At 51.6% G+C, this 13,644-nt stretch overlaps 1 protein-coding gene across 1 annotated transcript; it reads right to left on the bottom strand.

Moving 5' to 3' along the window:
* Window positions 1-3,634: 3,634 nt before the first annotated feature.
* On the bottom strand, window positions 3,635-4,900 carry LOC138795219 (zinc finger CCHC domain-containing protein 3-like). Its single transcript, XM_069974214.1, has one exon. The coding sequence runs from the start codon at window positions 4,898-4,900 to the stop codon at window positions 3,635-3,637; it is 1,266 nt and encodes a 421-aa protein (XP_069830315.1).
* Window positions 4,901-13,644: the final 8,744 nt, after the last annotated feature.

Raw genomic sequence — 13,644 nt, 5'->3', positions numbered from 1 at the left:
AAAAAAACAGAACATATATACGTCTTCCTATATACATCTATATACATGTACATATTATATATATATATGTTAGGGATGGTCTAAACCTGCCGAAACTGGGATACAGCCTATGGCTGTGGCTGTATCCCGGTTTTCCAGGCGATCCTCCCGCTGTATCCACCCTTTGCACGGAGGTTTAAGACAGCGGGAATCATTGCAGAGAGTCCGGGTTCGTACGAACCCGAACCTCGGCAGGTTCGGACCATCCCTTATATATATTTTATTATATCCTTTTTTTTTTTTAAATAAGACTAATGTTATTACTGACATAATCTCTTAAATTTATATTAAGGGTGGGTTTTGGACGGGGTGCCGTAATGGGCTCAAAGAAAAGGAATTACTGGTTAGTAATTTATATTTTCACTTATGGCCCTATGAAGGAACCCCTGGAGACTGGACTAGGAATATCCCGCCTAGGGGGGACCACTGCCTGTAGAACTCTACGGCCAAAGATGAGATCTTCGGTAGAAGAGAGCTGTAACCTGTAGTGCTTGAAGAAGGTATGGGGAGTGCTCCATGTGGCAGTTCTACAAATCTGGTCTATAGGAACAGAGGCTCTCTCAGCCCAGGTAGTAGCTACAGCCCTGGTGGAATGAGCCCCGAATCCTACAGGAATGTCCTTCCCACAGACTCTATAACCTTCACCAATGGCCTGTTTAGCCCACCTAGCAATTGTCTGGGATGTGGCCGCCTTTCCTCTATTCTTCCCCTGGTAGGAAATAAGAAGATTGTCACTACGTCTCCACTCCCTGGTGACCTCTAGGTAATGAAGGATGATATATCTAACGTCTAGTGTATGGAATGAGGCTTCTCTGTCATTATACGGATTGTCACAAAAGGAGGGAAGTACCATCTCCTGCGACCTATGAAAGTCAGACAAAACTTTGGGGAGGAAGGCAGGGTCAGGAGAGAGAATGATTCTGTCATCCCTAACAGTCAAATAGGACCAGCCAGACATCCCTCCGGGAAGGACCCAGCCAAGGGGCAGCTTCCGCCAGGAAACCACCAAATCCACCATATTAAGTGGCCCTATAAGTCAGGTTTTACCCTCAATGGTGAGGGGTCTAAGCCAGATTTTCATGTTGACCTTGGCCAATCGCTTTTCCCAGGACTTGAGGGCCACGCCTTCCTTTCCGAACCAGACTCCAAGGATCTTGTTGAAGTCCGGTTTGACGGTAAACAGGAAGGGGGGGGAGGAAGCCAGGTGCCACTCCCCGAAGAGCATAGCCTCCGACTTCCCGCAGTTGACCTTTGCCCCTGAAGCCTTTCCGAACTTCTAGCAGGTCTGGACGAGTGCAGTCACTGAACGCTGATCAGCGCAGAAGACGGTCACGTCGTCCATGTACAGCGCGCACTTGACCTCTTGTCAATCGGGTCCAGGTATGGTGATCCCTCTGATCTCTCCATTCTGCCGTATAGCCTCCGCGAAGGATTCTATAACACAAACAAAAAGGAGAGGTGAAAGAGGGCAGCCTTGTCTGACTCCAGAAAGAACAGGAAAGGGGTGAGTCTTCCAGCCGTTCACCAGTACCCTACTGAAAATATTGAAATACATAACGTTAACAAACCGACAAAACATATCACCAAGTCCTAACCTACGCAGTGCCCTGCCCATGAACTCGTGAGAGACTCGGTCAAAAGCCTTCTCCTGACAAAGGCTGACCAGGGCCGCATGTGCATGGCGGCTTTGGATGTAATGGACCGTGTCCCTCACTAGGGCGAGGCTGTCTGCGATTCTGCGGCCGGTAATGCCACAGGTCTGGTCCAGATGGATGACCTGACCGATGACCTTCTTCAGCCGGTTGGCCAGCACCTTGGCGAGGATCTTGTAGTCCACGTTCAAGAGAGAGATGGGACGCCAATTTTTCAAGTCACATCTCTCACCCTTCCGCTTATACAAGATCGTGATCATGCCCTCCCTCAACGACTGAGCCATTCTGCCCTCCACCACCATGTCCTCGTATAGCTCCAACAGGTCCGGGCAAATGAGATCCCCCAGCGCTACGTAGAGCTCCGCTGGGAGACCATCACTGCCCGGGGTCCTGCCAGGCCTAAAGGATTTAGTGGCAAAGAGCAGCTCCCCCACCGTCAAGGGGACGTCAATGGCCGACGCACCTGTGGGATCAACAACGTTAGTGATAACTGACAGGAACTCGTAGGCCGCTTCAGCGTCAGTGGTCTTCGGGGCGTAGAGGTTGCGGTAGAAGTCGGTAACAACCCCCATCACGTCCTCTTTGCCCTTCCGCAAACTTCCGGTCTCGTCCCGCAGCTCAGTCAGGGGCATATGGCCGGCGTGGAGTTTCCTGAAAAAGAACGAGTTACATTTCTCACCCTTCTCCAGGTTCTCCACCTTGGAACGGAAGATGATTCGCTTGGATTCCTCCTCAAAGTGCCTTTGCAAGCTCTTTTTGGTCTCCTCCAGCTCTTCCTTCACGTCCCAGCCACACCGGAGAAGGTATCGCAGTGACCGCAGCTCGCGCTGCAGCCTCCTGAAGTCCCTCTTTCTTCCACACTGCAAATCTGCGAAGAAACTGCGAAATTCAACCTCAACAAATTCCCACCAATCACTAACATGATCAAACAAACACTTCTCGTTGCGCCATATGATGTAGGCCTCTCTAAGCTCCTCCTAAGCCAGCAGAGCACAATTCAGCTTCCAAGAGCCTGGGCCAGATGGGAAAACATGGCCCAGAACCCCTTGAAACAGAATGGCCCTGTGGTCAGAGAAGAAGCAGGGAACCATAGAGTGCCTAGTCTGCCTGACTGCTCGAGAGGTAAACACAAAGCGAGCCATCGGAGCGGCTCCATGTATAATTAACAGAGCCATTCCCGATGGACTCAACAACGTTCTGCAAGGATGCTTTGGTTACCATCTCGATGAGCAGTTTGGATGTGACATCCAACTTGGCAGACTACAGCCCTGGTGGTTGCGAGCTGGGCCCGCAAGGTCCGGAATAGTTCCAGACGCGCACCCTTCTCAGGAGAGGCATACACATTGATGAGCCTTACAGGCTTCCCCGCCCAAGAGCCGTCTGCAATTAGCAATCTGCCACAGACAAGCTCCTGAACAGAATCAAGTGTAAAGTTGCCTCCCCTGATCAGAATGGCGACCCCTGCGGACTTACAGTTGCCCCCGCCGGACCAGTAGGAGGGACCGTGGGACCACTGCCTGGCCAGATGGTTGTAGGACCTAGAAGAAGACAGAGCACATTCCTGCAACATATACACATCACACAACTGAGCATTTAAAAACGAAAGAACTGTCTGGAACCTAGACCTATCTCTAATACTCCGCACATTTAAGCTAAAGATGGAAAGATTAGCCATAGGAATAAAAAAGAAAGATTAGTCCCAGACTTATACATCACCAGTCCGGTTGGGAGGATCCTCCTCTTTGGTGCCTGCCGACTCTTTCCCATTTCCGTATGCACTCCTCGACTATTTCTTTGACGTGCGAATCCTCCGGGGCACTGTAGAAGTCGGGGGCCTCCATTTGGCTGACCAGGTCCTCCGATTCGCCGACCAGGTTCTCCACCATCTGCACCATATCGCCCTGCTTCGGGAGGGCGTCTTCGTAGACCTCGACGATCTTCTTCTAGGAGGTCTCAGCCGATGGGCTGTCACTCCCTTTTCTCTTGATTCCAACAGGGGCCGCTGAGGAAGTAAGAGGGGGATAATCCTCCATGGAGGGAACCACGGCAGCTGGAGGAAAGGTTAGTGCTACCAGGTTAGGGGAGTGGGGAGAAAGGGTGGGGCAAGGGATGGAGGACAGGGGGCCCACTGAGGCAATGGGATAGGGGAAGGATTCCTCAGTGGGGGTGGGAGGGGAGGGGGAAGGAGCAGGGGGGGGAGAAGGGGAGGGGGAAGGGGTAGGGAGGGTGGGGGTGGTGGGAGTGGCAGGAGCCATCGTCCTCTTACCCTCCTTATTTTTCTCCTTCTCTTTGGGCTTCCGTGCTGCTTGGCCTGCGGCCGGCCGCTGGCTGGTCGGAGCTTTGGCAACAAGGGATGCCCACGTTCTCTTTTCCCTCCGGGGGCAGGCCCTGTAGCTGTGGTCCGCAAGGCCGCAGAGGTTAAAGGTCTTTGCCTTCGGACAGTTCTTGGTCCCATGCCCTGGCACTTGGCAGACTCTGCAGGAGTCTTCGCTGCAGTCCTTCGCCTGATGACCCTTCTTGCTGCATCTCCTGCAGATCTGCGGCATGTCCGGGTAATAGATGAAGCATGGAGCGTCACCCAGAGAGAGAGCCTGAGGCAGGTGCTGGAAACCGTTGTCCGATGACTCATCCCTGTTGAGCCTCACAACCACCGACCACTTGCCAGTCCAGAATCCAAGGCTGCTCAGGATCTTGGAGGGTTCCTTGACCACTGTGCAGTACCTTCTGAGAAATGTGGCGATGTCCTTGCCTGGGATGTACGGGTTAAGGATTGAAACCGTCACCCGCCTCTGCTCCCTTTGGATTAAGCAGTTGCTTACAAAGCGAGAGAAAGGGGATTTGGGCCTCGCTGCCTTCACCGCTTCCCAGTACCTCCTGCAGGTGTTGAAGGAGGCAAAAGTCACATAAAAGATCCCGGTGAAGAAGAAAATGCTGAGGGTTTCAGCCTTGGAGAAACCCTGGTCCATGACCATCTTCTTAGCGAACACATCCTCAGACATGTCCGGCTCTCTACCATCCACCTTCTTCAGTCGCATGGCCACCGTAGTGCGCATCCAGGGCCGCAGTGTTGGGACGTCTGGATCCGCAGATTTGCTGGTCGTCGGCTGAGCTGGGGCGGCAGAGGAAGAGGCATCCACGACCTGGGCCTCCTGGCTCTTCCTCGCTTCCTTCTTCTGCTGGGTCTTCTTCTCCTGAGCTGAAGAGGCCATCGCTTCTTCTGGTCGAGATCTGTCCTGGAGGGCGGAGCTATGCAGATCCTCTTTGAAGGGGGCGGAGAGATGCAAATCCTCCTCGCCGGCTTTTTCAGGGTTCGACGTCGTCTTCCTCCTTTCTCGGGGTTCCGGGGCGTCTTCGACAATCGTTCGTCGGCAGGCGGGATCGAAGTGGTTCTCCGGTCAAACCGTCAGGCACAGGACAATCGAGCAGCAGGCCGAGAGGATGGTTCACTCTCGTTCCTGGGGAATAGCCCTACACCCGATAGCTGCAGTGAGCTTAAGACGAATTAAATTGCCGATGCCCAAAGGCCGAGTGCAGGGGGTGCCCCAGGACCTGAGCCGTCAAGTCAAGGCAGTTCAGTAAGAACAGATACTACACTTGATCTTAGCCAAAAGGCCGAGCAGGGCAGTTTCTAGGGCTTTTTGGCAACAGGGCGAATGACGATACCAGTTAGGTTCTGTGGAAAGGAGGGGGCTTTTATCATGATTCGGGTTACTAGGAAGAAGCAGTGGTGTGTATTACGGCATAGAACAGTGTTGCACCCCTACCAGATAATGCTCTACTGAATACAAAAATATAATTCAGTGACTCACAGGTGACGTCTTCTTTGATCTGAGGCATCACTTTTCTTTTCCTCTCCATCTGGCCTGGACCACCATGACGACTTCTTTCAGCTGTAATTCATCTCTTCTGAGCCTGCCAGACAAACATCTTAGGCTCCGCACTTATCCAGCATCTTCTTTCCCTTTTCCCACCTATAAGGTCCCAATCTGTAATAATTGCACTGTTTGGTGCGCAAAAATCTGTAGGTGTGTGGATTGCCCCCTGTATGTAGGATCCCCTGCTGTACTTCCATATAGAATAAGGCCCCCTGCTGCTGTACCTCCATGTAGTAATAATGTTCCCTGCTGTACCTCCTTATAGTAATAATGTCCCCTGCTATGTCCTCATATAGTAATAAAGTCCCCCTGCATTGCCCCATATAGTAATAATAATGTCCCCCATATATTTATAATGTCCCCCGCATTATCCCCCATATAGTAATAATGTGTCCCCTGCATTATCCCCCATATAGTAATGTGTCCCCTGCATTATCCCCCATATAGTAATAATGTGTCCCCTACATTATCCCCCATATAGTAATAATGTGTCCCCTGCATTATCCCCCATATAGTAATAATGTGTGCCCTGCATTATCCCCCATATAGTAATAATGTGTCCCCTGCATTATCCCCCATATAGAAATAATGTGTCCCCTGCATTATCCCCATATAGAAATAATGTGTCCCCTGCATTATCCCCCATATAGTAATAATGTGTCCCCTGCATTATCCCCCATATAGTAATAATGTGTCCCCTGCAATATCCCCCATATAGTAATAATGTGTCCCCTGCATTATCCCCATATAGTAATAATGTGTCCCCTGCATTATCCCCCATATAGTAATAATGTGTCCCCTGCATTATCCCATATATAGTAATAATGTCCTCTGCACTGTCCCCTATACACTTATAATAATGTCCCCTGCACTGTCCCCCATATACTTATGATGTCCCCTGCATTGTCCCCCACATAGTATTACCCCCCTTTGTAGCTCCAACATTGTATAGTCCCACATAGTATAGTCCCTCTTTGTAGCCCCCACATTGTATAGCCCCACATAGTATACCCCTATAGGATACTCACCTATCACAACGCTCCCCCGCAGTCTCTCCTCCTGGAGCCGCTATTTCCAGTACAGAGACTTCCGGTGCAGGCTACCCGTCATCAAAAGTCCCCTGTTCCAGCCCCGAGGCGTCCGCACATCATATCTGAGCCAAGAGAAGAGTGAGGGCGCTACAAGGCTGAGACAGTGAACTTCTGATGCAGGAATCCTGCATCGGAAGTCTCTGTATTTACATCAGCTGTGGCGGCGCGGCACTTCAGTGTCTGCAGGTGGGGGCTGCAGGGAGTCCGGGCTCCTGCTCACAGCGCTCACAGTGAATGCTGGCGGGGGGCAACAATGATGTGAGTGTGCAGGGGCCGGGTGCTCCCTGGCTCTTGGCGCCCCGGCCCTGAGGCCGAGAAGCGATCCCATTACGGCGCAGACCCCAGCCAGGTGAAGACACGGGGATCCCGGGGGGGGGGGGGCAATCTCCGCCACTAGACACCAGGGAACGGCTGCATCAGATAATCGGATGCAGCTCTCATCTTTGACAGCTGCATCCGATTATCTAATTAGCGGGCACGGCGATTGGACCGTGCCCGCTAATAGCCGTGGTCCCGGGCTACATGCGGCACCTGGGACCGCGACGGTTCAGAGCGCGGCCCCGCTCTGAACACCTGTGGGCGGCCCTGGACGTACAGGTACATCCAGGGTCGCCTAAGGGTTAAACGCTTTTTACAGATGGGACAATCTCTATTTTTCTGCTTTTCTTTCTCTTTTTTGCAGCTTCCTCCTGCTAATATTATACAGATAAAAGAAATATTCAATATAACAAAGTTCAAAAGTACTCAATCGGGGAGAGCCCCTCTTTCCCCACCATACTGCAGCAGATTCAGCTTGTGGAGCTTTTTCAGTGTCAGTGCTCTGGGCTTTCATCTTCAGAGAATGGAAGTCAGTAGTAGCAGCAAAACAGCCTTAACAGTAGTAGAAGTTATGGCCATGCAAAACTACCAGGCAGTAAGAACACTACTGCCAGTGCAGAGCAATCATACCTGCGATCTGTGTGTCTTTTGAAATTCTGGCTCCAAAATCGCCCTGTTGACCGGCTGGCTCTGCCCCCCGCTGTAGCACTGTCACGACGCACCCTCCCACTGCGTGGAGTATTCCCCCCTGACAGGCCGCAGCCCGGACGCTGCAGAACTCTGCCTACAGCTCTTCTCCCGCCTCCGGAGGAATCCCCGGCCACGCCATCAAAACCCCGCCCCTTAGCGCACGCTACAACCAGGTGAAGAGGAAAAGAGGAACATGCCGCCGGAACCCAGAGGGGCCAGGGGAGCAGCGGGGACCCTATCCAGGAGGTGCCGGTGCGGGAACCAGGCTGGACCTAAGCTCAGCGAGCCTTACACGGTCAGGAAGCCGGTGAGTGAGCGTCTGCACCGGGGATCCCCAGGCCCTCTTCTTAGGTCCAACGAAGAGCCCTAAGTATTCCTGCTCCTATGGGACAGGAAACAGTAACTGGTGCTGGTGGGGCGTTTTGCTTCTTTTAAGGTCCAGTGGTCCTGTTTCCTGTCCAATAGGAGTAGGAGGTGGTCCTATCCAGGGGTGCCGTGAAAGGGCTATAAGAGAAAAAATAATATGAAGACAGCACTCATTAAGAAATTTACCATACATGAACACATTAATTGTAAGAGTGATCATGTTATGTACATCATAGAGTGGGATGCACAACCAGAAAGCTTAAACCAGTGTTTAAAGCTTAAGCCCCCAAGGATGCGATCATTTATAAACATTGCCTTAGGGTCGATTCACACGTACATCTCACAGCAAAATCCACTGCAATTCTGTGTACTGTTATGGCCTATGACTGTGTATTCTCGCAGATTTTTATTCCGCTGCGAGAATGTAACCACTGCCTATTTAACTAGTTAGCAGGCGGGTCTTGAAGAGATCATGCTTACCTGTCCGCACTCCTACCTGCTTCTCAGGCTCCTGGCTTATTAAGGACTGTCAGTGGCCTGCGAGACTGAGAAGCAGGTAGGAGTGCGGACAGGTAAGCATAATCTGTTCGAGACCCGGCAGCTAACTAGTTTAATAGGCAGTGGCTACATTCTTGCAGCGGAATGAAAATCTGCTGCAAGAATGCAGAGCCATAGGCCATAACACTACAGAGTATTACAGCGGATTTCTTTATGAACTCTGTACGTGGGAACCTCCCCTTAATTAGGCCAAGATCAGACTTCCCCCATAGGCTCTGGATAATATCTGTCAGCAACTGATTCACAGATCAGATCCACACATAACAATGTGACTGATCTGTACGACCCAGTAATAATGCTCAAATAATAATGTCATATAATAATGACCCCTTCTCCAATAATAATGCCCCCTGTGGCCAGTAATAATACCCACCCAATGCCTCCTGTAACCTGATAGGCCCACTGCACCCAGATAAACGGCTTGCAGCCAAAAACATCCCTTTCAGCTAGGTCTGTCTCTTGGAGCCAGGTATGTCCAATGGAGCAAGATGTGCCCCTGGTCATGTATGTCCCCCAGATATGCTGCCTGTAGCTACGTATGCCCACTGCAGTCAGATATGTTTCTTGATGCCAGATACCTCCCCATGTAGCCAGATACCTCCGTCATCATAGCCAGATGCCTCCCCCCATGTAGCCAGATACCTCCCCATGTAGTCAGATACCTCCCCCCATGTAGTCAGATACCTTCCGCATGCAGTCAGATACCTCTGCCCATGAAGTCAGATACCTCCCCCCATGTAGTCACATACCTTATATAGGGGCACAGCAGGAGCATTATTACTAGTGATGAGCGAGTACTAAAATGCTCGGGTGCTCGTTACTCGAGCCGTGTATTTCCCGATACTCGAGTGCTTGTTTTGAGTAATGAACCCCATTGAAGTCAATGGGAGACTCAAGCATTTGTTGAGGGGACTCAAGTTCGGTAGAGAGAAGGTCGTGTGAAAACCTGTCAACCTCAGAAATTGATGGAAACACAACGAAAATGGACAGGAAACAGCAGGGGCAGCATGTATGCATGCCTCTGAGGCTGCCTAATGGCACCATCATGCCTTATTCTGTGCAACAGCCTGGTTAAAACAGAGGTAGGCATAGGGACCACCCAAAAACTCAGCCTGACACAGCATGGCATTGAGAACACAGGGAACCATTAAAACAGAGGTAGCTTATCATGAACCACCCAAAATTTCACACAGTATAGCGGTGAGGACAGAGTGAACAAGGTAGAAGTGGTAGCCAGTTAGCCTTCCAAAAATCATACCAGACCTAGCATGGCAGTGAGCTCACAGAGAACCATTAAAAGTGAGTGAGGAAGAAAGTGAGCCTCCCCAAAATTAGGCCAAACACTGCATGGCATTGAGCACACAGAGAACTGCCGTGATCAACATTAGCCAACATGGAGGCCAGGCAGGAGCAACAGTAACCAACATGGAGGCCAGGCAGGAGCAACAGTAACCAACATGGAGGCCAGGCAGGAGCAACAGTAGTTAACATGGAGGCCAGGCAGGATCAGCAGTAGCCAACATGGAGGCAAGGGCAGGCACACCAGTAGTACACATGGATGCCATGGATGCAGTAGCCAACATGGAGGCAAGGGCAGGCACCACAGTAGTCAGCAGTAGTCAACATGGATGCCAGTAAAGGCCCAGCAGTAGTCTACATGGATGCCAGTTAAGGCCCAGCAGTAGCCAACATGGAGGCAAGGGCAGGCACACCAGTAGTCAGCAGAAGTCAACATGGATGCCAGTTAAGGCCCAGCAGTAGCCAACATGGAGGCATGGGAAGGCACCACAGTAGTCAACATGGAGGCCAGTAAAGGCCCAGCAGTAGTCTACATGGATGCCAGTTAAGGCCCAGCAGTAGCCAACATGGAGGCAAGGGCAGGCACCACAGTAGTCAGCAGTAGTCAACATGAATGCCAGTTAAGGCCCAGCAGCAGCAGCCAACATCGAGGCAAGGGCAGGCACCACAGTAGTAAGCAGTAGTCAAAATGGATGCCAGTAAAGGCACACCAGTAGTCAACATGGATGCCACTTAGGGCCCAGCAGTAGCCAACATGGAGGCAAGGGCAGGCACCACAGTAGTCAGCAGTAGTCAACATGGATGCCAGTAAAGGCCCAGCAATAGCCAACATGGAGGCAAGGGCAGCACGGTGGCTCAGTGGTTAGCACTGTAGCCTTGCAGCGTTGGAGTCCTGGGTTCATAGACGACCAAGGACAACATCTGCAAAAAGTTCGTATGTTCTCTCTGTGTTTGCGTGGGTTTCCTCCGGGTACTCCGGTTTCCTCCCACACCCAAAAACATACAGATAGGTGAAGCGCTGCGGAATCTGTGTGCGCTATACAAATAAAAAAAAATAAAAAAAAAAGGGCAGGCAGACCAGTAGTCAACATGGATGCCAGTTAAGGCCCAGCAGTAGTCAACATGGATGCCAGTAAAGGCCCAGCAATAGTCAACATGGATGCCAGTTAAGGCCCAGCAGTAGTCAACATGGATGTCAGTTAAGGGCCAGCAAAAAGGAGGCAAGGGCAGGCACACCTAGTGAGGCTCCCTAAAACTAGGCCAGACACAGCAGGGCCTTGAACACACACAGAGCCATTTCAAGTGAGTGAGGAAGCTAGTGAGGCTTCCCAAAACTAGCATGGCATTCAGCACATAGAGAGCCATTACAAATGAGTGAGGAAGCTAGTGAGGCTCCCCAAAACTAGGTCAGACAGTGCAGGGCCTTGAACACACAGAGAACCATTACAAGTGAGTGAGGAAGCTAGTGAGCCTCCCAAAAATTAGGCCAGACAAAGAGAGCCATTACAAGTGAGTCCACCCAAAAATTGGAGTGAGTCTAGGGGCTGGGATATGTAGTGGTCATGAACCCGGGTGCTGACAGCTAACTGGCTAGGCCAGTTGTCAGTCAGCACTCACCATCAAGGGGTCACTTGATGCCTCTCGACCGGGGGCAGTGAGGCCCCGGCCACGGCTACACAAAAAAATAAAAATAAAACAGCAGGCTGGTTGGCGGGGGCGCGATCGGCGGGCCCCCGTCAACCAGTCCCACTCCTCCGCAGACGTAGTGTGACGTCAGAGCATGGCAGTGTGGACACAGAGAACCATTCGGAGTGAGGAAGCAATTGAGCCTCCCAATAATTAGGCCAGACCCTGCATAGCGGAAGAAGACTTGTAGGAAGAGGAGAGGAGATACCAAGAATCTTCATGTTCAGCTGCTTTTCCCAGGTGGACAGTTGGATTCATGTGAAATTCAGGCTTTGTTCATTTTTATAAACGTCAGCCTGTCAGCGGATGCGCTTATCAGTGATGATGGCACGAGCTGCACTGAAGACCCGCTCTGACAACACGCTAGCGGCAGGGCAGGCCAGCACCTCCAAGGCGTAAAGCGCCAGTTGGGGCCACGTATCCAGCTTTGAAACCCAGTAGCTGTAGGTAGCAGAGTGATCAGGAAGAATGGTGGTATGGTCCGCAAGGTACTCCCTCACCATCTTCCTGAAGGCTTCCCCCCTACTCTGTCTAGACTGGGGATGGTTGACATAGTCTTGCTGGGGTGCCATGAAACTGTCAAAGGCCTTGGACAGTGTCCCCCTGCCCCTTGACAAGCTTCCTGCTCCACCGCTCCTCTCCCCCGCTATTTGGCCCACAGAACTATGTCCTCTGGCGCTAGTGGTATCAGATGGGAAGTACATTTTCAGCTTCTGCACCAGGGCCTATTGATATTAATTCACTCTCATACTGCGTTCCTCGGCAGGAATGACAGTGGAAAAGTTCGGTTTCTACCAAGGGTCCAGGAGAGTGAACACCGAGTAATCTGTGTTGTCCAAGACCAGTAGTCAACATGGATGCCAGTAAAGGCCCAGCAGTAGTCTACATGGATGCCAGTTAAGGACCAGCAACAAGGATGCAAGGGCAGGCACACCAGTAGTCAACATGGATGCCAGTTAAGGCCCAGCAGTAGTCCACATGGATGCCAGTTAAGGCCCAGCAGTAGTCAACATGCATGCCAGTTAAGGCCCAGCAGTAGTCCACATGGATGCCAGTTAAGGCCCAGCAGTAGTCAACATGGATGCCAGTTAAGGACCAGCAGTAGTCTACATGGATGCCAGTTAAGGACCACCAACAAGGTGCAAGGGCAGGCACACCAGTAGTCAACATGGATGCCAGTTAAGGCCCAGCAGTAGTCCACATGGATGTCAGTTAAGGCCCAGCAGTAGTCAACATGGATGCCAGTTAAGGCCCAGCAACAAGGATGCAAGGGCAGGCACACCAGTAGTCAACATGGATGCCAGTTGATTTGCGGAAATGCGCACCGATGCGGTGCAGCAACATTAGGTTGAAGACGTGGGCCAGGCATGGTACATGTGTGAGGCTGCCGAGTGGCAGAGCCGCCACCAGGTTCCGCCCCCCTTGTCACATGCAACCAAGCTCACTGCTAATTACACACGAACCTGGGTGCTGACAGCTAACTGGCTAGGGCAGCTGTCAGTGACCATCAAGGGTACACCTGATGCCTCTCAACAGGGGGTGGTGAGGCCCTGACGACAGCTAGACCAAAAGAACTAAAACAGCTGGCTGGTTGGCGGGGGCGCGATCGGCGGGCCCCCGGCAACCAGTACCGCTCCTCCGCAGACGTAGTGACGTCAGAGCATGGCAGTGAGGACACAGAGAACAATACAGTCTGCTTAAGAGGCCACGGAATTTGATCAAATACATTTTTAATCCTTTAAAGAGTCTCTAAGAGACGGCAAGTGCGGTAGCCTGTGTATGAAAAAGGCCTGGTCAATCCTGCCTTCAAAACGGTTAAAACATCTAAGGAAGGTAGAAGGTGCTATTCAGCAGTTTCAGCACCGCCTGTTGGCGCTAACCCACGGCAGTGCTGCTGCTCCTAAAACTAAAATAGCCGGATTATGGCTAGATTTAGCCTCACACCCTCATGCAGTTGTGCGTGGCATCTCTTTGGAGGTAGGGACGAAGAATAACAATACAGTCTTCTTAAGAGGCCTCGAGCTAAAAAATGAAAGGACGGCAGAGAACCCCCGCAAGTTCACATTCGCA

The sequence above is a fragment of the Dendropsophus ebraccatus genome, chromosome 6 (genome assembly GCF_027789765.1).
Source record: "Dendropsophus ebraccatus isolate aDenEbr1 chromosome 6, aDenEbr1.pat, whole genome shotgun sequence".
Lineage (NCBI taxonomy): Eukaryota > Metazoa > Chordata > Amphibia > Anura > Hylidae > Dendropsophus > Dendropsophus ebraccatus.
The sequence above is the reverse complement of the archived record's forward strand: the minus strand, read 5'-3'. Positions and strand labels throughout refer to the sequence as shown.

Bases quoted from the DNA above. Each gene is read 5' to 3' on its own strand.
- LOC138795219 (XM_069974214.1), bottom strand. From the start codon at position 4,900: ATGGCCTCTTCAGCTCAGGAGAAGAAGACCCAGCAGAAGAAGGAAGCG.